At 45.8% G+C, this 24,058-nt stretch overlaps 1 protein-coding gene across 20 annotated transcripts in view; it reads right to left on the bottom strand.

Moving 5' to 3' along the window:
- Positions 1 to 24,058, bottom strand: part of EPB41L2 (erythrocyte membrane protein band 4.1 like 2) — a 1,174,544-nt gene that overhangs the window by 81,738 nt on the left and 1,068,748 nt on the right. For all 20 annotated transcript variants that reach the window (XM_078648868.1, XM_078648862.1, XM_078648871.1 and 17 more), the window contains 2 exons: positions 20,232 to 20,330; positions 17,200 to 17,280 (listed from right to left, as the gene is read on the bottom strand). In XM_078648868.1, coding sequence (XP_078504994.1) covers positions 17,200 to 17,280; positions 20,232 to 20,330 — 180 coding nt within the window. The remainder of the gene's footprint in view (positions 1 to 17,199; positions 17,281 to 20,231; positions 20,331 to 24,058) is intronic.

The following is a 24,058-nucleotide window of genomic DNA, read 5'->3' as shown; positions in this document are numbered from 1 at the left end:
AATTATTGGGTTTTGGAGCCTGTTCGAGTGAGATAGTATAGTCTGAATTTCCTAAAAGTTCCAGTTCATGCAGTTGGTCAAGTGGTATTGAGTTACTAAAAGTCAACTGATGTTTCAACTTGATCAATTTTAAGGTCAGTATACGAGTTTCCTGCTGCACAGGACTCTTCGCAACCAAAGATTGAATCCGTTTCTGAGTTAGGTTCTTTGTTGACATTATTGGTTAAATCTGTAGTGTCTTGAGTTACATCGTTTACTACAGAGTCAGACCCCAAAAGCATAGCAGTAATATGAAAAGTCATAGTAGCAGCGTGTGGATTCACAATGGATACCGAAGATAGGCTTGATGGACTAGTTCATGCCCAGAGACATACCAGAGGAGAGATATTTTTTCATATAAATTCAACAACATGCTTTTAAATTGGGCTGCACACAGGAGAGCTACTCGTTGGAGAAGCCTGCAGTATACCCACCAGAGAAAACCAGTAGCAACCAGAAAGATCCAATGTAAATCAGAATGAACCAGTGGAAATCAGCAAAAACTACATGCAACTCTCAAAAATAATTTAGAATAATAGGAAAAGATTGAGATCAGTAAGGTAATCTGAAACAATTGCGAGCAAGTGGGACCCAGTGTAAAGAAAAGGAAACTAGTATCAACAAGTGCAAGCTTTTAACTACAAGTGGAAACAAGTAAGAACCAGAAATAACAGAAACCTGGTGTGAACCACTATCAGGATTCCGTTCCATTAGAGATATAGGATCATGCATAGAACTAGTTGGGGCATGCGACTTCTCAAATCAGAGCAATGAAATGTGAATACTCAAATACTAGACCGATAGTTTGATACCGGCATATAGGTTTTACTCACTTTCTGATTTCAAGACACTTCCACAACAGAAGGGGAAAGAGCCAGTATTTAAGCGAATATATTAAACATTGAGCTAGTACCTTGCAATGTGCCATTAGCTGTTGTTGCTCTATTTGTCGTATTTCTTCGCACCAGTTATTGTGTCCATCACATTTGTTGTTTTTTCAGTTCCTACACATCAGAAGACTATGTCTCTGCTGTTGTTTATATGGTGTCCATGATATTGCCAGGAATCCTCCTGCTTCTGCGTCCTTCCTCATCTCAAGCCAGTCTGGTTTGTGGTGATTACCAGATGATGATTCCTGGTATCCTGGTGAGCAGAGGGTTCATCACAGAAACATCCGCCACAAAAACTGCTACGACCAAAGCCATGGGACCCACTCCCAACCCACGCAGCCTAGACCGATAATAAAGTCAAGACCTGTGCTTGTCTCCCATTCACTCGTCCCATCCATTCCCAGGTCGCGTGTACAGTAGATTAAGGATGATGAGGGATTTCAAACCAAGAACCTGACAGTTTGCCGGGTCCCATACACATGCCTTAAAGCCCAATAAAAGCAATGGTGTAGGCTGTTACAAAAATCCAGGAAGATTTAAAAACTGCACAACTAGTACAGCCATTTTTGTTATATCATAATAACAAAATGTATACGCCTCATTTGATGACGACTACTCTCTCCTCAACTATCAACAAAATGGCTTTTGGAAGTGGCACGGTCAGAAAAAATCCCATGGCCCCTCGAATAGGTGTGGATAAAATGCCTACTGTGAAGGTCTTAACCTTTTATCTCCGGAAAACTTTGAAGGGTATCTGCACTAATTTAATCATTTGCACCTTTTGATCGAACCACAGCAATTGTTTGGTCTTCCCACCAAGATATCTTTTGAACTCTTGTACCTAACCTAGGGCGCCTGCATCTGGGGGACACAAATACTAAATCAAAGTCCTCAGAATTGGAATCAGTTCCACACTCAATTTAAAGAAATATTTGCAAAATGGTGCATTGTTCAATCAGCACATGCCAGTTTATTAACCTTTGAACAGGGTAATCAGGATCTGGTGAGATACATTACTCAGTTTCAGCACTTGAATAAGCAGAAGCTGTATGGCTGACTTATACAAATGGCTTATGGATGATAGTCCTCTTAAAGTGATAATGGCACTATTCCTGAACGGGTCCAGTTAAGTTCCAATGATTTAAATCTTTAGCCCAACGCTTAGTAGCTGTAGCACTGAGCAGACAGGATTTACTAAGTATTAAAGCATTTATCACAACCAAAAAAGAAAAAAAATTGGAAAAAACACAACACAATAAAAATCCCTCTTAAATTAAAAAAAACTAGAGAGATAACAATTTCATCTTCCAACAGACACCAAAACGACAAAAATAAGATGTAGGGAACTGAAATTTTCAAAATTCTGGGATTTCTGCATGTTTATTTTATATCCCGAGAACTTGTGAAGGTCGAGAGCTCCGTGACCAGAGCAGGAGGTGAGGACATTAGATCAGTGATTGATAGAATGACATCATCATAGTAGAAGCTGACGAGATGATGACCACGATCAAAAGGAATCCTAGCAATGGTCGGATTGTCCCTCAGCCGTTGTGCCAAATGCTCTATGTATTTAGCAAAAAGAAGAAGGGACAAGGGGCCCCCTTGACATGTGTCCCATTATATAGGGAAGGGTGGGGACGTGAAACCATTAACCTTCACTGAAGCTCGGGGGAGCTATAGACGTAATTGATCAAACTGCAAAACTTCTCATCAAGGCCAAATTTCAGAAGTGTCTCAAAAAGGTAGGGACAATGAACATGATCAAAGGCCTTCTCTGCACTGATTTCTTTCCGTGACCTATGGATTTTGCCTAGGAGGTGCAGAAAGAGTTTGGTATTATCGCCGCACTGATGTGCGGGTATGAATGCCGCCTGGTCAGGCTCTATTAGGGCTTGCATGAGGAGGTTCAGGCATTGTGCGAAGATACTGGCGAACAACTTTGCGACTATGTTCAAAAGAGAGATCGGTCTATATGACCCACAGAGGGCCGGGTCTTATCCTGGTTTCGGAATGACTGAGATAGCGGACTCCAACATGGAGTCAGTGCGGGAGCCAGAGTCGCTAAAAGAGTTGTAGAGATGGGTAAACAGGGAGGCCAGCTCATAGCAGAAAACTTTGTAAAATTGTGCACTAAAGCCATAGGGCCCTCGCGACCTCATTGGCTTCAAGCACGCGATTACCGAAATCACCTCTTCTATTGGTATGGGTTGGTCCAGAGCCTCAGCCTCCGTATCTTAAAGTGAGGTCAGGGCAACATTATGAATATAGCCAGAGGGCTGGGGCCATCAGGGTACCAAAAAAGGCCTGGACGGGCCGAAGCTATCTGCATCCAGCCAGACCTCTGTAGAGGGACTGGTGTCTATTTACTTCACAGCTCCAGAATGGATTGAACCATGGAGGCAATGAGCCAGCATGTGCAAGCAGCGGTAACTCGAAGGTAAAATCTATGATAAAGGGGTATCATCATGTTCTCTGCCCTATCGAGATCTAGACATTTAAGAAGGACCCGTGCTTTTTCAAGTTCCAACCATTCTCTAGGGGCGGCAGTCTGCTTGTAGATAGCCTCGAGTTCTACGACCTATCTCTCTAAGATCTGTCGCTTGTCTCTGTGACAGCGGTTCTCTACCGCGAAGGCAGATACAAGTCCCCTCCCGAACAGTTTCAAAGGTTCCCAAAACAGATGCCAGAGATGCCTTTCCGGTGTCGTTAGTTTGGAAAGTCTGTAATCACCTTTCAGAGAGAGTCGATCGTAGCTGGGGACTGAAGCAGAGAGTCTCTAAGGCGCCAGCACAATGTCCTAGGTTGGGTGGCATTCAGTCTTAAGAGGTAAGGAGAGGGGGACATGGCCCGAGAGAGACTGAGAAGCAATATTTGCCTCTGAAGTAAGAGCAAATAGAGTTGGGGTTGCAGGGAAATGGTCAATACGTGCATATGTTTTGTGTGCTGCCGAGTAAAACGTGTAATCTTTAGTAGAGGGGTGCAGCGGTCTCCAGACGTCCTGCCGTCTGCAATCTGTAAGCCATTGTAACCCGGCTGCGGAGAAGGCCACTGTTTAGTCAAAGCAATGTTCTGAGCGATCCATATCAGTATCCATAACTAAGTTCATGTCCCCACCTATAAAGATAGCAGCATCAGGAGATCTAAGCGCAGATGCCAAAGAAATGATAATAAAAGATTCTTGGTGCTCATTATGTGCATAAATGTTTACCAGAGTGAAGGGGAAGGTGCCCAATCTAAGCCGGACTGCTAGGAGGCGCCCCTTGACTTCTGTCACTGTGGATAGTATTATCCCTTTGTACCTTCGCGAAAAGAGAATGGCCACCCTTACCTTCGAAGTGGGGCATTAAGAACAAAGTTGGTGTGGGAACTAGTGGGACTGCATTCTGGGGACATCTTTAGAGTTCCCTGCAGGAAGCATATGCCACTGCCTGATTGTTCTAAAAGTGAGAGAATTACTGATCGTTTAGTGGGATTGTTCAGGCCTTATATTAAGGCTACTGACCTTAAGTTCCTGCAATACAGGGCAGAGGCTGTGAAGACTCCCTCGCAAGGCTGCCAGGGCATGGAGCAATGAAACAGCCCCACCAAAGGTAAACCCAAAAAGGACTTATTGACGAGCCAAGGACTGACCAGGTACCGAGATGGGGTAAAGTGCACAGAAAATACTGCCTAAAGCCAATAGGAATACCATGAAACCAATAACCATCGAAGTCCATTATGAAAGGGAACAGGCCATAGAGTGTGAACCAGGCAGACAGGGATATAAGCAGCCAAAGTCTTAAAGTAGGTCAATGACCCATTGAGGAGGGAACCACGTATTCCAAACATGTCCCGAAGCCTTCCTGCTCCTGTCCCAACCTCCCTCACTCCCCCCTGCCTCAGGAAAAATCAGTGCTGCAAGAGTCTCCTCTGCTTAAGGTGTGTCGTCCTTGTCAGCATCGCCCATCAGCCACTTCAGCACCAACTGTCTTTCCAACGCCATTGTCGTGTGCCAACAGGTGTTCTTTTGGATCATTGCCAACGGGGACGTCTACGCATTGTGCGACCCTGGGGGTTGGTTTGTCACCGGTCTGCTGAAGGTTGAGCAATACCGAGCACTTGGCAGGCCTCTGTGAGAGATCTGACCTGGTGGAGCTTTTCTCGTATCAAAAGATGATCCAGAAAGGATGGCCCCAGGAGTATGATATACCAGTTTCCCTTAGGTGACTTTTCTGCAGAGTAATGGATGCATGGTCTTGGTACAACACATATGTGTGTCCTCTGAACTGAATCGAGTGGGTCTCTTGTCCTTTGTGCTGTATACTTTCTTTCATTTGAAAATCATGGACAAACACTAGGATGTCTGCAGGAGGGGATTTCATTGGTTTAGGAGTTCTTACATGATGTACCCTGTCCAGTTTTATGTCTTTGTCTGCCGAGGCCCACTGGATGTGTCGAAAGAGAGCCCAAACATATTTTCTCATGTTGGCATCTTCTGTATTTGTCGGGACCACTTTGATTCGGACATTGTTCTGCCTTGAACGATCTTACAAGTTTTCGGCACAAGCCTGTAGGTCGAGCTGTTGTTCCATGAGGCAGAGCACTTCTTGCTGCCACCACACAGCTTCTTCACCTCCTCAAGAGCGGAGACCCAGTCTTCCACCTACTCCAGGTCTCTGTAAACTTCACGCAGATCAGATGAAAGGTCCTTTTTAATCACCTGTGAATCTTTTCGTAGTGATGCGAACAAGGCCTCCAGTAAGGGTCGAGTCACCGGCCCCTCCAGGCTGTCAGTTTCTGGGAGATAATCCGTGCAAGCCACAGACATCTTGTCTCCTGAAGGTCTACCAGGGGGCTTACTCAGCATGTTCTGCAAGGAGTGATCTTTCTTCGCACTGGCTGATGTCATAGTAGCGTCAAAGAGAATCCAGAGATAGCCATCCAGATAGCAATGACCCAGTTGAGGGGGTGGGAGGCTCAAATCAGGCACCTACACTAGGATGTCAGGTATGGTCGGGCACAGGGTCCAGCATTTCTTCTTCTCCCCTCAACTCACAGGCGATGACCCAGATGCCGCCAAAACATTACAGTCTGTGGACAGTTCCAGTTACATCTCCCCTATAATATCTGGGGTCGCTGCCAGTGGGGGGGCTCTCTGGATGTGTTTGTGGATGACCCCCAGGAGGCTGCCCTCTAGGAGCCCCGAAGGTACAGACCAGGCCCCCAACTAGGCACAGGCGGTAGTAGGCTTTGAGACTGGGGTAGATTTGCAAATGGGGCACAGTTGTAGCTATTCTCAGTCCTCAAGCTGGGGACAAAGCGGCTGGAGGGCCGGCCGCAACATAGGTGGATGGGAGACTCTGTTGGAAGGAACGGCTAAGAAGTGGACAGGCCACCCTGGAGATCTCAGTCATCCAGGCCCACCCTGGCTGTGCAGCAGTGCTTCAAGTGCCCTAGGCTGCTCTGGGCCCCCACCAAGGTCACCTGGGGAGAAGGCAGTCAGTGCCCCTCTGGCAATTCACAGGGAGGAGACACACTTATATAGTCCTTCTGCCCTGCCTGGTATGCACTGATGGTAATGCTGAGGGCACCCAGCTGCCCTGGCCCCAGCTGTCAGCCACCCAGGGCCGAGAGCACAGCTACCTCTTGATGTCAGGAACTGAGTCAGGTGGGTTATGGGTTGCTGGTTGTCACTTTGGATCCCCAATCTTCCAGGCCGTACCTAGGTGGTTGTTGAGCCGCCTCACCACACAGCTGCGGTCTTGGCTTCAGTTGGGCTCCGTGCTTGGGTCAGGAGCAGAGCCGTCAGGGGGGCTGGCAGCCGCATGGGGGAGCCTGACAGCCCACGCAAAGGCCACTCGGAACCACCGTCTTTCAAGCACACCAAGGCTGAGCAGCAGTGCTTCAGGCACCCCAATTGGCCAGCTCTTTTTTTCAGGAATCCCCGGATGCGGGCGGGTGGAGGGGACAGCTAGTTCTCATGCCTATGCCTTCCTCTCTGTTAGGCTGCAGGGCGCGTTCATCTGGTCCCCCCTCCCAGTGAGGTATGAACCAATGGGATCGTTGTGGGTGCGTGACCGCCCAGGACTCATGAGTATGCCGGGAGACCAGATCAGCATGCGAGGCACAATCGCAAATAGGAGGTGGTGGGCTGCAGGATTACTCCATCCTACCAGCAGTAGAAGTACAGCCAGGTGAGACTCACCACGTTAGCTCGGGACGGCTGCCACCATCTTTCTGTTGAGCGAGGCCTTCACTTGCCACCATCGCCCCAGGGAGGACTGTCCACCCACATCTGGCAGATCGCTATGCATCCATCTTGTTTAAGGCACAAGTATGGCAGGAAGGGCGCTTTAGGTGCTGATTTGGTTACGGGGACGGAGGGACAAAGAAATGTGTCTCAGCCATCCCCCAACCTGGCCACGCCGCCCCTCCCCCCAATTCGAGATTTGAACCCATCTACAGATTTTAAAAAATTCTGCCTTTAATGAATGTAGGGATTTCTAACTTTTCTAACTTACTAGCGGAGTGGCACTGCTAAACACAAGTCCTGTACCCCACTGCTAAACATCAATGGGAGAACGCGAGTAGCTTAACAGGAGGCTAACTAACTAGCTTTTGGGACCCACTCATTTCCTGGGATCAAGTGGGAGCAGATCTAGCCCTTGGGGTCTCTCTCCGCCGGTGACAGCAGATGCAGTCCGCTTTCTAAAGTCAGGGATTAGCAGGTGAAGTTCCTCTTCTGTCTTCCATAGGTCCAGCAGTGCTCTGAAGAAGGTAACCAGGGGTGTCACTTCAATGCTGAGAACTAGCTTGTGGGATAGGGATCCCATCCTAACCAATATGGAAAAAGTTCCCAGGGGCAACGCTACCCACTCTGACATTTCCTGGAGGGTTGGCCCTAAACAGTCTAACAGTTCCCTGCTGTACCAAACTCCAACATGGCAGAAACTTTCTTCCCTTGGTGAGAGCTCTGGTCACACTCCTTAGGTGTGTCTAGGGAAATAAAGAACTCCCTCTGCAAAACCAATTCTCGAACAGCCCCCCCCCTGGGATTAGTTCCACTCTTGCTACTTGGACAATGGGAGGGGCAGGCCATTGATCTGAGCTACATCTGCCTGTGAAATGGTCTGCTCAATTGAAGCTTTCACAGTTGGTGAGTACATCCCCCCAGGTGATCCTGGTAGGAAGAGGTCACATCCCCTTCCAGCCAAGGACCTTTTGTTCACTTTCCTGAGAGTAATTCACAATTCCTAGCAGGCTGCCAGGTGACAACCGGGGATTATCTCGGAAAGAGCCAATAGAGGCTTTCGGCAGGAAAATACCATCTTTCTAAAAGTGGCATTTTTTAAATAGTAATTTAATATTTGACTTTACCATTAGATTGGATTTTAAATTGCTATCGAGTCCCTCAATCAGAATGCTGGAGGTATACATTTTAAGGTGCTATAATGCAACCCAGTGCTTTTCTATGTGATAGCCAGCCTTGCCACAGTGAAAAATGTCTTTGGAGACTTTTCTTTGCCAGGACGAGTATTACTTGGCACATGTGTCCTATCTTTTAAATAACATGCACCCTGGCCTATGTGCAGTAGGTCTACCTTAGAAGTAACTTGTAAGCATTACAATGGAAGGTTTGGGCCTGTCAAAAGGTTTATTTTGCCAGGTTGAATATTAAGTTTTAAAACTGCACACTAGATATGCTTTGCCTTGTCACTTTAGTGGTGTCAAAACAGGTGCTGCAATACACTAGTGGCATTGACCTTACAGGCCCTGGGTGCACAGTACATCATAAACTAGGGACTTACAGGAAATGTAAATATCCACATCATGAATTAACTAATTCTACAAGTTCTAGGGGATCAGAGCACAAACGATGGGTGCTTGATGTCAGCGCCACTGTGCAGAGTCATTAAACCAGCACTAAGTCCAGCAAAAAGTGGGGGTGATTCTGCAAAAAAAAAAAGAATTTTTTCTTACAGTGGTGTAGCGGCCTAGGACAACCCCAGTTTTAAAAGACCGAAAGCCAGAGATTGGAGCCAGGCAAGAGACCAACAATGCAAAAAGAGAAGGTCATCTTTTTTGCACTTGGGTTCCTCACTCATCTAATGCCATGGAAGTACAGACAAATCATTAAGTCAAAAAAGTTCAGAGAGGCCAGGAAATCACTGATAGATGAAGAAAGAAAAAGAAAAGGGAAGACAGTCTTCATAAATGTTACTGTGGACAGAAGGGACGTTTTGTTTAGTCTTGTCTGCAGTTGTTGAAAAATGGATTGGCTTGTCCTGATCAACTGCCCGGGGACGAGGAGAGTTATTACTTAACTGTCTGCTGCCAAAGGGATTCATTATATTCTGCAAGTTCTGTTGACTTCTCTGAAGACCTGATCACTGTACTGGGTTTGGAGGCTTCCTGGAGCTCCCGGATGCTTCATAGATCCCAACTCCAGGCGGAAATAGAGATGCCTGTGAACAATAAAACGGCTACAGAGGAGATTCAAGGCGTTGATGGAACGCCACTGTGTTTTGGAGCTATCAGCACTAAAACAAAAGTGTTGTTACAGACTAACAAAAAAGACCTTGTGGAAAAGATTTATTTTGATTTCGCTGATTCTCCACATTTTCCCACTGTCCTCAGAATGACCCGATTTTAACATTAGTAACCCCCACATACACTGTAAAAGTCTGTCCATTCCATTTTCCTCAATATACCGTTTAGAACATTGCATTCAAGCTCCACCTCAGGATAGGAATCAACTGGTATCCTGTTTGTTTTTGCAAACGCTACTCCAAAACCGAAGATTTGAATTAAAGCTGAAGATAATTTGATTGCAGAACTATACATAGATTTAAGTCAGTTTTCTGAAATAGATGCACTCGGCACAAGCTGCCGGCACAGGATCCCCAAAGCACCTAATCTGGCCTAAACTAAAGTCCTGCAGCCTACAGGCCCACCATCGCTGATCAAACGCCCTCACTGAAGGTCTCGAAATGAAAAGTGCTGCATTTGCTTCATCGCCAGTTCAAAATTGCTTTAAATAAAGTGGTACACACAGCTTTCTTCATGATAGACCGACACAGTTTAAAGAGAAGAAAGTATGCCCGCCTGCTCATCGACAGCTACGAGCAAAGAGGGATTCAAAAGTACCTTAGTGAACCATTCACTGTCTATTACAAACTGAGGTTCTGCCAATTACGGATGGGATGTTTTTCTTCGCTAGTTCCACTGTCGCCTTGGGCGGCTCAACCACCCTCCAGCAAGTGCTGTTTATGCTGCTTGCACTAGAAGACACTGCCACATCTCCTTTGTATCTGTATTATTTAATAAATTAATGCAATAAATGAATGCCGAAGATCCTTTGATTGCCCCTGGTCAATCAGGGGTTATGGCCAGTTCAGGCGGCCGTCGTTTTCCTTCTGAAAGGAGCACCCCCCCAATAGTAAGTCTCTGAAGATTCCTGAATACAGCATTAAAAGCACAAAGGAATGCAGTTTTGCCAACTTAATGTGCAGGAACCTAGTCCATCCCAGCTCAGATGGCTTCCGCTGAACAAAAGAGTATTAGTAGCTATACGGTCATGCTGCTACTGTATGGTTGTCATTCTACCTCGACTTTACTCAAACAATTTCTCTGATGACTGTTTTAAGTTGCCAACCCTAACTATCCTGCTGCTATAAGCAAAACAGAAAGGACTACAGGAGAAAACTCAACTACCCAGTTGAGACCTGGGTAGATTAAGTATACCAATGAACAATGTCTCCACAGGTAATACTCACGCCTTCTTCATTGGCCATGTCTGTCTGTATCCAGACTAACGCTGGATCTTCTTGCACTGGCTTTATTCCTGAGGAGGGCTCTGCATTGTTCCGTAGCCCTGACTGCATTCGTATTCATGCCGGATTTCTATACTTTGCTGTTTCCGCCTTTTACGATGCCGGACCTTAGCCATCGGAAAACATGATCAATCGGCTCCTCCCCGCAACACGATATTCGTCTATAAAGTACAAGAGATCTCCCATCATTGCACCTGGATGCCATGGTACACCCTCATTATCCTCACTGACACACCCTGGTCACTGGAGTTAATTCCTACCTCGTGCGAATATGATCACACTACAGCGCTGATCGATCTCTTACGTAACCTGGTCCTAATGATGACTTCAATTTGCTTACAGGTTGAAATGCCATACATAATTCTTAGGAGCTGAGTTGGCGAGCATTATTTGACGAACCGGATTATTTTAGAAACTGAAATTTAGCGATTTTAAAATTGTATGAAAAATGTATTTTATTCACTGAATTTGCAGACAGCATACCTGTAGCTGACCCGCATTAATTTGCTAGCACATTTTCGCCCGGTACCTGCCGATCTAGGGCAAGGCACCGAGCACCAGGGACTTTAGTGGCGGCCATCTTAGGTCGGGACAGAGCGGTGAGAGCGCTCTAGTCTCGGGCATAAAAGGAGCCCCCAGACATCGACTGCGAGTTGAATGAGCATCCAGGCAGCGCGTTACTCTGCTGCATAACATAATTCTTAGGAGCTGAGTTGGCGAGCATTATTTGACGAACCGGATTATTTTAGAAACTGAAATTTAGCGATTTTAAAATTGTATGAAAAATGTATTTTATTCACTGAATTTGCAGACAGCATACCTGTAGCTGACCCGCATTCATTTGCTAGCACATTTTCGCCCGGTACCTGCCGATCTAGGGCAAGGCACCGAGCACCAGGGACTTTAGTGGCGGCCATCTTAGGTCGGGACAGAGCGGTGAGAGCGCTCTAGTCTCGGGCATAAAAGGAGCCGGTTCCTCTCCGCGCTAGCGGACGCGTTTGTGGACGCGCCTCGTCAGCGCCAGAGTCCAGCCTGAGTCGGCCCGTCTGTGCCCGTCCGGGCAAGGCCGGGACACGGGGCTCGGATGTCTGCCCCACCTACTTTAGGGATGACAACAAGTGAGCAACTCAGGGCTCTTCGCCCTATGAGAGATAATAACTGTATTACCTTGAATCCATTACTTGCTGGAGCACAAGCATGCCCTCATTGCACCCTCTCTCTGACTAATTATCAGCCCTATCCCGAAGCCAAACACGGTACTAATAACAAAGCCTATTCCCTGCGAAAGGGCCCCTGTGATTTTACATTTTATACGGTAAACTGTAGATCATTACCACAACACAAACTAGATATCTTCCATCTTCTAATGGAGGAAAAGCCTAGTGCGGTATTTCTGACGGAGACGTGGCTCCAGGATAGTGCAGGTCCAGATGTTGCAACTGCCCTCCCCTCGAGTTACGCTATTGTAAGAAAGGACCGAGTAGGACAAGTAGGCGGGGGGGATTGCAATTGTTTATAATAGAGATCTTGTGTGCAACCTTGAACCTGCAGGCATTCCTAGCTGTGAGGCGGCATCGTTTAAGATTACCCTTAGCCCCAATTTTACTTTCTCTGGCCTATTGCTCTACCGCCCGCCAGGGAATAATTCTGTATGGTCAGAAAATTTGGTTAACTACATTCTACCATACCATCTTAATGCCCAAAATTTCACAGTACTAGGGGACCTAAATCTTCACTTAGAAGACGATAATACTGCTTGTATAAATCTCATTGATGACTTCGCGGCCTTAGACATGACGCTGCGCAACAAGGGCCCCACCCATAAAGCTGGCCATTTGTTAGATCCCATCATTTCTAATATGAGAGAACTTACATGGCTGAATACCATTCCCATCTGCTGGTCGGACCATTTCCTCACACGTTTTGGCATCTCACTTAAACACTCTACACTGCCTTCCGTGACCCCCTCCGAAACTTTCAGGAGGAACTGGAAAACCCTTAACAGGGAGGAGCTACATAACGTACTGAGGAACGATCCCCCATGCTTAGTTGGTGATATGGAAAGTATAGCAGACGCTACACATAAATGGCTTAAAAACGCAGTTGATGCCTGCTTGCCTCTTTCTCGTTGTAAAGGGAAAGTGCACCGCCCCCCTGCCCCCTGGTATACTGAGGCCCTCAGGAAGGAAAAATCCATATGCAAGGCTCTGGAGAGGCAGTGGCGCAAGAAATATGAGTCGAACCAAAAAGAGGTTTATCGCAGGGCCAGAAACATTTACCACTCGGCCTGCATGAAAGCCAAGGCGTGTTATGTTACAACTTCCATCAACACGGCTGTAAATAAATCCCAGACTCTTTTTAATACCGTAAAAAAACTGGCTGGGGAGAAATCGAGTGCTGAGGTGAACCCCCTTAACACTCAGCAGTGCCAGGATCTGGCGTCTTTTTTCGTTGGAAAGATTGAGACCATCATCTCCAATATCAACCAAAATTGTACCGATACATATAAGCAGGACGACACCCCCCAAGCCCCCAGAGGAGATTACCGCCTTGAAACTTGGCCTCCCATTACTCTGGATAAATTGAAGGAATTGTCAAAATCCATTAAGTCGGGTTCCCCACGAGACCCTATTCCTATTAGCATCATTTGCCAGTTGAAGGAGTCTGCTTTGACCATCATAGCTGAGACACTTAACTCCTCCATAGAACAGGCCACAGTTCCAGCGCTATGGAAACACGCTATGGTTAGTCCACTGCTTAAAAAGCCGGCGGCCGACCCTACGATACTGACCAATTATCGTCCAATATCGTTACTTCCTGCTTTCTCTAAAATTTTGGAGAAGCACATCCATAGTGCCCTCTCAATCTACGTGGAAAATAATGATATGCTTCATTCTTCCCAGTCCGGTTTTAGGACTGGATATTCCACAGAAACTGCCCTTCTTGGGGTCACAGAAAAGATCAGGGAGCTAATGGACGATGGCCAAACGATCGCATTGGTTCTGTTGGACCTTAGTGCGGAGTTTGACACCATTTCTCACTCCAGACTGCTTGTCAGGCTGGAGGAGAATGGTGTCGGTGGCACGGCACTGAATTGGATCAGGTCTTACCTATCCCTTCGTACCTTTCAGACCTTCTCTTCCTTGGCATGTTCTGATGTGCTCTACTCCCCCCACGGTGTGCCACAGGGCTCAATCTTGAGTCCTCTATTTTTCAACTTGTACCTCCGTCCACTTGCTGACCTTGCAGAGAGTTATGGTCTTGCTTTAATGACCTATGCAGACGACTCGCAAATCCTTTTCTCACTTTCCAAATCTGATCCGTCTGCCCCATCTGCTCTCAAAACAGGCCTTCACGAAGTTTTTAACTGGATGTCGGATAACCAATTAAAACTTAATGGGGAGAAAACGGAGATCCTCCTCTTAGGGAAAAGCAAGGACCTCTGGAGTGATCCCCATTGGCCGACGTCGTTGGGTAGGCTCCCGCCACCAGCCACCCAGGTTAGAAACCTTGGGGTTATCATAGATGATGGACTATCTATGACGCAGCAAGCCAACAAAGTGGCAGGCATGTGCTTCACCATTCTCAGATGGCTACGCAAAATTGTCTGGATGTTACCACCTATTACCCAGAAGACCGTAGTCAATGCCTTAATTACATCTCGGCTTGACTACGGGAACATCCTCTACCTGGGCTCCAACAAAGCAGTGATAAGACGCCTGCAGCTTGTGCAAAACTCTGCTGCTAGACTGCTATGCAGAATCCCTAGATCTGCTAGGATCACAAAACATCTTAGGGATCTGCACTGGCTAAGGGTGGAAAATCGGATCTGATTCAAAGCCCTGAACTATCTGTTTAAAATCAAAGCAGGCACTGCCCCCAGGTACTTACAAGACCTTGCCAAGCCCTATTTCCCCAACCGCAACCTTCGCTCTTGTACAGCAGCGAATTTTGCTGTTCCCAGGTACAAACTGGCCAGAATGGGCGGGAGATCCTTTTCCTACCTAGGGCCCACCCTCTGGAACACACTCCCCCCCCCCCCACATACGTAAAGAAGAAAATCATCTGAGATTTAGAAAAAGTGTTAAAACTTGGCTGTTTGACAAATAGTTGGCTGCTGATTGTCTCCTCTCCTGTTGTGTTTTGGGCTCTGCTTCCCTGGCGCCGGGAACCCCTTTGTGGGTAGCTGCGCGCCTTATAAGTGCTATTAAAAAAAAAAATTTTAAAAAAATGCCGTTGACCTTTTTAGCGCATCCCTGGGCGTTTTTAGGGTTTCACAAACCAATTGATTATTTCTTGGACTACCGCTATACTGTTTTGTAACCACTCTTCGAATCAATTTTTGAGTCATTTATTTAGCGGTTTCTCACTTAATTTTCACGTGTCACTTGCGCCTTTCACTTCTTGCACTAGCATGCATGTGTTCACTAATGTTTGGGTTACACCCACAATGTAAATAGTGCTGATATTACTATGCTGTTGAAATATAGACCTTTCTATATATTTCATACAAGTTTGTGTCTCCCTCACTTACATTGCAAACGTAATTGATGTCTTACTTTACAAAATTGCCTCCTTAAGTATTACATGCTGAGACACTGTTCATTGTTATACTTTAGCTATAAGCAACACAACATACTGTACGTTGCTTATTGCATCCTTATGGATTACTGTCCCCCGAGTCTGCATGTTTTTAGAGTTCTAAGGTGTTAAAATCCCTGTGTTTGTTTGATCAGATCTTTTTGATATCAATTGTTTTCATAGCTCTGCTCTGATCAAAGACAGTTTGAAGCACATGGCACTTTGTAATTTTACACAAGCTCAGACGATAATGTCAGCGGTGGGCAAGTCATAGATACATACCTTGATGTGGGCCCAATTTTATGTCATCTTTATACCTTTCTACCATCATTTACGTAGAGCAGTCAACTGGCTTGTGAAATGTTTGTTTCAATCTTCTGATTTTCACTAGATTTAGCACTTTACTTCTACAGAGCATAGCACTTGACACATTACTGTAGTACTGAAAATAACAGGGGTGGCTTATGCTGTTTTGCAGGCGTTGACAGATTAATCAAATGTTATCATTCAGTCTTAGAAAGTGTAGGCCAAAATTGTGGACTAGCTGAACTCTCTGATTAATGATTTTGGGATTAGTATGCTATTGCAATTGTGCATTTGCACTTTACACTAGCTAATACAATAAGGTTTTACATGTTTTAGCACATTGTAAATAAGAAATGTGTTTGATTTGCATACTTCTTTTAAAAAACGTGTTTGCACATTAATGGACTTGACTGTCTAAACAAAGTAAAATTAACTTGGCATTTTTGCTGACACGTGCAACTTGTGACATCAGGGTTTTCATTATTAAGCCTTCCCTGGACATGTAGTGATTTTTTGACACTTAATCTGCAATCAAGATCTAGCTCTATGCTGCAAGTCAATAGATCACATCTAAATGAGCCACAAACCACAGTTTTTATTTCTCTAGCCTTTTCTACCTCAGTTTGCTTTCAGGGTACTGTCACATGAAGGCCAGTCATTTCACCTCAATTCTCACCCCATTACTTCTAAACAAAGAATAACCAGGCAGATATCAATCTTGATCTTGCATTTTGTGCGTCCTTTATCGGACTACAAATTAGAATGTGCTATCTGGTCCTTTACACACGATACATGGTCATTTAAAATCCATGTGAACAGTGGCGGCAGGTTCCTTGCAAAGTGGCAGGGCGGAGGGAGAGGGGGGACTGGGATGAACAGCAACAAAAAAAATATATATAATAACTTACCCGTTTGACACTCCAATGCTCCTCTCTGGTTCAGTCACATGCACCAGCTCCCAGAATCCCCTGGACCAATCAAGACGCTGCACAAAAGCAGTGTCAGGATTGGCCTGAGTGCTGATGATTGCCCTCCCTGGGAGACTGGGAGCCTGTGCCTGCAAGTCTCTTCAACCCAGCAATGCAGCTGGGTTGGAAAGATCTTCAGTGCGCATGAGGGTTCGGCCTACCGACAACCAGTGCACCTACAACTCCCCCTTCTGCCTGTCATCCCCGTGGCCACGCCCCCTAGGTGACGCTCTGCAGAAAAATAAAACGATAACCGGTTCATTTCCCCTTGATTTGTCATTTTTTGGCTGTTAGCGGAGGAGCCGCCGCTGCATATGAATTATTTTTTACTATATGTTCCCTTCTAACTACTCATTTATCCTTCACAATTTTCATTCACCGATAGCTTCTGCTTTGAATCCTGTACCCCATTTGGTTATTGATAAATCATCAACGACAAACTTTTTGACCTTCTAGCCAATCTCTCCCTGCTACCACACCCCCTTAATTCTCCAACTTTCTTCACTTTGTCCTTCCAAATATCGCATGTAGAAGTTCTATCAGTAGTGTTTCTCTTCACTTTCATGACCTAAAAAGCACTCCACAGACCATAGTCGAGCTCACCTCATCATGGTCAATATCCATGTCTCCAGTGATGACAATGCGTTTTTCAATTCTTGTTTCTGATACACCGCCCTTTATTGTCTGTAAAGTTGCATAAAAGAAAATAAATATAAAGAATATACATGTATTTATAAAAGAGGAGCAAGTTGCTTTAAAAATATAAACACAAAAAGGGTGTTACTCCCAACATTTGAAAAGCTCTAGGTTAGCAGTTTTTTTCTTCTTTTAAGAACTACTTTTGACTTAATATTGAGAGCTCATGAGTTTACTACAAACTATGAAGGAAATTCAGGTTATTTTAGATACTCTACATCCTTGTATTTATTAATCATGTGCAGCAGCGTCTAACCACACTTAGCATCTAAAACAGTTACTTTTGATCTCCCCTCGGAAAGCAAAAACTCCAGAACAAGAATAAATGGCCAACTTTCCCGCCTTCGATGGCTGCGCTGCCACTATCACAAGTGTCAAATCACTCGCCATCACCCTTGATAATCATCTAAATCTTCACAGTCACATAGCAGCCAAGGCCAACAGCGAACACCACCAACTTAGGCATCTCTTTGGGCAGACAACTGATTCCAGATCAAGACCTCAAAACAGTGGTTTAATTTCTCGTTCTCTTTAGACTAGACTATGGAATTGCCTTTCTCTCAGGCATTCCCAAAGTTCACCTAGGCCCACTGGGAGCAACACTACATTCCGCCGCACGCTTAGTCCTAAGGTCTCAAGAAATGTAACCACATTTCCCCTGCCAACCCTCCAATGACGCCCTACTGAAGCGCAGGCTAAATTTAAAATCGTTTGCATTACCCACAGAGTGCTGCACTCTTCCTCACATCCCTATCTAAACAAGAAACCAAAAATCTCAGGAGCAAATAGGGGTTCCAGAAATGCCAAAACCCTACTTCTGCAACCCCCACCTTCAGTTGAGAATAATACAGGAACCAGTCTTTCTCTGGCAGCGCCACTATAATTTGGATCTCTCAGCCTCCTTCACTCTGACGAACCACCTGCCTAGCAACCTTCAAAAATGACTACAAGCTCCTCCTATTTGATAGACATCTTCGTAAATTCACCCTCGACCAGACCTAAGTACTTTTTCTACTGCTCCTTGATCTGAATTCATGTGAAGGTGTATGTCCTCTGCCCAATTGTTGTAAATGTCTCTTCTGGTAACAATTGTACACGTCCACTGATGTAAACGTTCAACTTTAACTACTAGTACAGTAGCTCGTTGTAACCCTGTATACTGTGTATTGTAAAGTGCTCTGATGCCCTCAAGCCATGTCCACACTATATAAAACTGAAAAATAAATAAAATTATCAGAAGAAACTATGAAAGGATTTAGCAATGTGCACATTTGTGCTCCTAATACACTGTTACCTAGACACTATAAAAATAGATTTACAAACCTCGATAACACACTCAGAAGGGCAAGCATTGGAGGTATGCACCATAGCCTGGGCTAAACTGTTAATCATGGGATGGTAAGCACGAGGCTGGAGATTGTGTACATAGGGAAGCTATCTATATTGCTCTCTGTGACCTTTGCTATGCCTGCACATTCCCAGACACCATCCTACAAACTTTATACCTCAAGAGCAACACAAAAATTCTACTTATCATTCATATTTAATTACTTTAAACGTTTTCTAACAAACACACCAGAGGTTTACAGGTAACTGGAAAAATAGAGATCAAACATGCAGAAAAATATTTATAACAGAGTGGGACAGCAATGGAGAGTGAGAAAGTATTTCATGTGTGAGTACTTCAACAAGAATACTACCTTAAAAAGACTCGTCCAAAAGAATATTCTGGCAGTGGACTACCCAAAAACCATGACTAGAGGATGTTAATCATGCAATTGAGGAAATAGGGTATGGCGAGATCTTTGCTCATCCGAAGAAGATATCTATTGTACAAAAAACTAAAGTATTAACTACATTAATGTCTTCCAAATAACAAAACTGGGAAATAGCTGAATTAATTAAACAATCCATTAGGCAGTGTGTACCTTTAATATCTTATTATGGCACAGATTTATATGTTGACTAGGTAAACAATACTAGAGAGAGAAAACTCCTGGCCAGTGTCCGATGTGATTTGCTTCTAGAGTTTCTCTCATTTCCATTAGGCAGAAGCGATGATGTTTGACTATACTTTGCTCATGTGACAAAGCATCTATGCAAACCTTATACACATTTTTTCATTTACAGTAGTTTTTAGCAAGATCATAGGAAGAAACATCTGATTACACTTATACTCAGACTGGGCCATCGCATGCCTGCTTTCTTTAATTATTTGCTGACTACCCCGTTGTCATCATGCTTAGTCTCCTGATTTGTAGTAAGAGTACAGAGAATAACAACGCTTATGGGAGATTAAGAAGCATTTTGTATTTCATTTGTCCTTTCACTTTACACCAAACCTGGGTGAATTTAGATGAACCTTTGGCATTTGTCTATGTCTTGTCCAAATTGTAATGATGTGGAATACCTAGTTGATCTTATTATGTAGTCTCTAGTTTTGTGACAATAATACTAAAAACAAAAATGCTATTAGTAGATAAAAAAACGGACTTAGTATTTGAACGGTTCAACAAACCAAGACTGGATGGATTTGGATGAACTTATTTTTGTCATTATTGCTAATATTTCTATTTTATACTTTATCATAACGTTTTAAAGCAGTTTTTTGAGTTTTTAAACCATAATGAACTTTTTTTTTACCTCCTGGCTGATAATTCGAGAAAAAAGTTTAATTCAATACAAGTGCTGACATTTTTAAACATGTTAACAATTAGGGGTTATTTATTGTTCAAAGAGTTTCCATAACTATAACAATCTCTACGTGGGTACTTCTATTTCAATGAAAGCTTAATAAACTATACACTATTGCATGCCAATACACTGCTTGCATAGAAATCAAAGATGCGTTGAATCGGACCCAGAAAAGAATATCATTGAGCTGGGCGATTGCTATGCCACTCACACAACAGACAAAAGCATTTCTTGTGTAGATTTACCTTAGTAATGTGTGTGGTTGTAGTGGTGGAAACGGATTCCGATGTGATGGTCTGTGCGCTCATCAAAACACCAGGCTCACTGTCTCCGCTCCCATCAGCCTTTGAGAAGAAAAGCACATATATAACTACGCAGAGAGATTTGAAAGAGTAGTCTAGATTAAAATCCAGAAGAAAGCCGGCTGTCAGAAACGTGGGATCATGGAAAGACATACCTCATAAAGGGAGTGATTGTTTAAAACACCAGTCTATTTGAAAACAACGAAAGCAAATATTTGCCTGCCGTGTAAAGGAAATCTATCTGAAGTTAAAGATTAAGAAATTTAGTTTAATTTACAGCAAGAGTGACCCATCTACAAGACACATTAAAAAGACGGGAGAGCAACCACACATTCGACACCGATTTGAAAACAAAAGTACTTTCAATAAGAAAAACTGAATAATTTCTATAGGAGCAGAGTGGATTCGTGTCATTCCTCAAGAGATCTAGCTGAGAAGAAAAGAAACTAAGTCAGTACTATGTTATGCAATCATAAACACTACTGTAAAGGCAAGCTTGTGGTGAGTTTACTACTACGGTGAATATTCCAGGATTGTGTCTTGTACGTCGCAGCCAGCTCCAACAAGGCAGTTACCAATAGAGTATAGAGAAATGTGTAAAACCACTACACCAGGCTCCAATTCTAAACAATGTGTAAAAATTCCTGTTGGGGCAGTGCCCCAAAAATGAGGGCAAAAGGCACGGTACAGTAGAGAGGTACAGGGCAAAACCGCCACCTTGAAAGACAAGCCCAGTAAGGGCTTAAGTATGAAACTTTTTGTTTACCCCCATCCCTTAAAGGGAAGGGGAGAACTAGCACCACAGAAGTGGAAGAATCAACGCAAACACCCTATGATAACAATCATACCAGGGTGCATTCCCAGGTTGCATCAACACTAAGAAGTGTACCACACAATGGTTGTATCTTGGAGCACAAAGAGGATAGGGCATAAGGGGTGAGAACTGCGCCTGAACGGACCAGAACAAGGCCCTAAAATAGTGACTGGCAAAAGAAAAGCAGCCAGCAAGGGCAAGAGGATCACAGCGCCGCTGAAAAACGACCGTGAATACAGGCCAGGCAGTAGCCATATGGTAAGGAACCCATACCGAGGCAGAGAAAGATTACCAGAGCCAACTGCATCGAAGGTGCAATTGAGCGATGCCAACGTCAGGATCACAGAACGGCATAAAAAAGAAGCCCACAGCAAGATTGTGGCAAAAAACTCCATAGGAGCGACCCAAGGCTAAGGCAGTCACCGAATAGCCTATAAATACCCCACATAGGTAAGTGTCAACCCCTGCGAGGGGGAGTCCTCTTGGGCAAAGCACACATTCAGAGGACAGAGAGAGATGGCGGACCCACAGCCTACACTATCCAGGTGCTACGCAGAGTACCGGGACATGTACGAAATCAGACCAACAAGGCAACCTCGCCTGCGCAGAATAAAACAATACTGATGAGGCAAAAATGGCGTGCCGCAAGAATCACAGTAGTCATGACATGAAGCGGTAGACCGCTGAATCTGCGTGGCTATCAAAAAGGTCCACGGCATTGAAAGGCAGATCCCTAAGAGCATCCCAAACATTGTCTGGGAAACGACTGTCGCGCAGCCAAGCATGGCAGTGCAAAACCACCGACCGAGCAAGAGCTCGTCCCACCGAGTCAGTGGCGTCAAGAGAAGAGCGGAGGGAGAATTGCACCATTCCCCTGCCATCATGCAGAAGGCGGATTAACTCAACCCGCTGGCCTTCTGGAATTGAAGGTAGAAGCGCCTCGACCAAGTCCCAAAGGCATGAGGATGCACGTGCGAACACGCCATCTTTATTCAAGGTGCGGATGCCAGCACTGGCAGAGGCGAAAAGCTGGCGACCACTTGCGTCTAACCACCTAGACTCACAGGTGGGAGGTAACAGAGGCAGGGCGGAGGAAGACTAAGTTGAAGGCTGCCTGAACAACTAGGCCCTGAGCCCTAGGATGAAGGCACAGACAGAGCGGAACATTAGGGACAGGACGATGTCGACAAGCTATGGCCTGATCAACAGGGTCACCCGAGGAAGGCCTTGCCCATGTGCCCAGCATGATGTCAAACAAGGACGCCCCAAGGGGCAGCAAAGGCTTCACTTCAACCGGCTCCACATGGAGAAGATCCAACAAAGGATCAGAAGGCAGAGGAACCACAGGGGACTGAAAACAAAGAATAGCAGCCGCCCTGTGAATAGCCCGTGCGTAGGCAGCACTAGCCTCAGTTGCCATCTTGGGAGCTGACAATAAGCTATTGGTAGGGGAGGGCTGGAGACTAACCCGTCCACTAGACAGCAACAGTGGAGGAGCCGGAGGCTGATCCGGAGTCCACGCCACACAAGGTACCTGCACCATGGGCCGCAACGGCCGCAGATCAGGGGAGTCCAGAAGAGCGTCAGTGTGTGGCTTAAGAGGAGGTGTAGGCGCCGACGTCAATCGACACAACCCGTGGGAGCTGCATCGACGTCAGAGGAGTCGGGCGGAATATCAACCTCCTGAAATAGAGGAGACATGGACGTCGGCATCAGCATCGACGACCGTCAAGCCGGAGTCGTCTGGACGTTGACAACCTCCAAGGGAGACTCGGGCTGGGCGCCGTCCGACGTCGACCCCACTGCAGTATGTGGGGAACAGGGAGTCGAGCCCGGCGTCGCCTCCAACATCGACACAGGGAGCCGCTCAGGGCTATGCGGAGACTGACGGAGTGGGCTAGATGGACGACTGGGAGGACCCACTGGGCTGTGTCCCGTCGCCATTGAATCAGCTCTGGAACCGGAGTCGATGCACACAGCCGGAGTAGAGGACGAATCCGCCGGCAAAGACCCGACATGAGTGCCTTCCACCTCTATGGAACCCAAAGGCGCACCAGGGAGAGGATGTGACCCAAAATAAGAGCGTAGTGCTTCAGAATAAGCCTCTATTTGGGCTTGTGTCGCTCCGGCACCCGGAAAGGGGGGTACGGAAGAGACGATTGCCGGACGCCTGTCCCCGGCAGTGAGCGAGAAGAGCAGGTGCCAGCGTCACGGGTAGGGGAGGAAGACCTCCTGGACTTACGTTTGTGTTTACCCTCCGAAAGACGTCTGCGGGAACGACCTCGGGAGTGGGCTCGATCCCGAAAGGGAGAGTGGCTACGTGAAGGTGCAGGACCGGACAGCCGTGCGGCCAGTAATTTCATCCGACGCTCCAGTAAGGACTTTGGCTTCATACGCTGACAATCGTCGCAGTCTTTGGAGTCGTGGTGCACCCCGAGGCACCACATATAGATGGCGTGAGGGTCCATCAAGGACATCTGACTAGCACAGGTCTCACACGCCTTAAAGCCCAAAGACATCGCACACTGTTCCGGGACGCAGACGGCGTTGGAAAGACCCGAAAAACGGTACAGAGCGTTTACAACGATTCTTTTTCTCCGCGGGGAATCAGAACACGGTCGTTATCACAACCTCGTTGTGATTCCGCATACCTTCTACTGAATGTTTCCACTTATCTGATAGAATATCCCGAGGCGTCAGACTGGATCCGGAAAACTTTCCGCAGCAGCACCTCTGCACGCCCTGGACGTGACGTCACCGGAGCCATATATGCCCCTCCTGGCGCACTGATGTCAGTTTTCTTCTTTTCCGTGTCCCAACGCGGATCCTGGAAATCCAGCGGTTCCTTGACTTATGAAAAAGAATTGTTGTAAACGCTGTTTACCGTTTTGAATATATGTTGAAATCTCGCATTCTTTTTCTCAGCGGGGAATCACAACGCGCTGTGATTCCGCAT

This window comes from Lissotriton helveticus, chromosome 6 (genome assembly GCF_964261635.1).
Source record: "Lissotriton helveticus chromosome 6, aLisHel1.1, whole genome shotgun sequence".
NCBI classification, from domain to species: Eukaryota; Metazoa; Chordata; class Amphibia; order Caudata; family Salamandridae; genus Lissotriton; species Lissotriton helveticus.
Note: the sequence above shows the minus strand (reverse complement) of the source record. Positions and strands in the feature narration are given on the sequence as shown.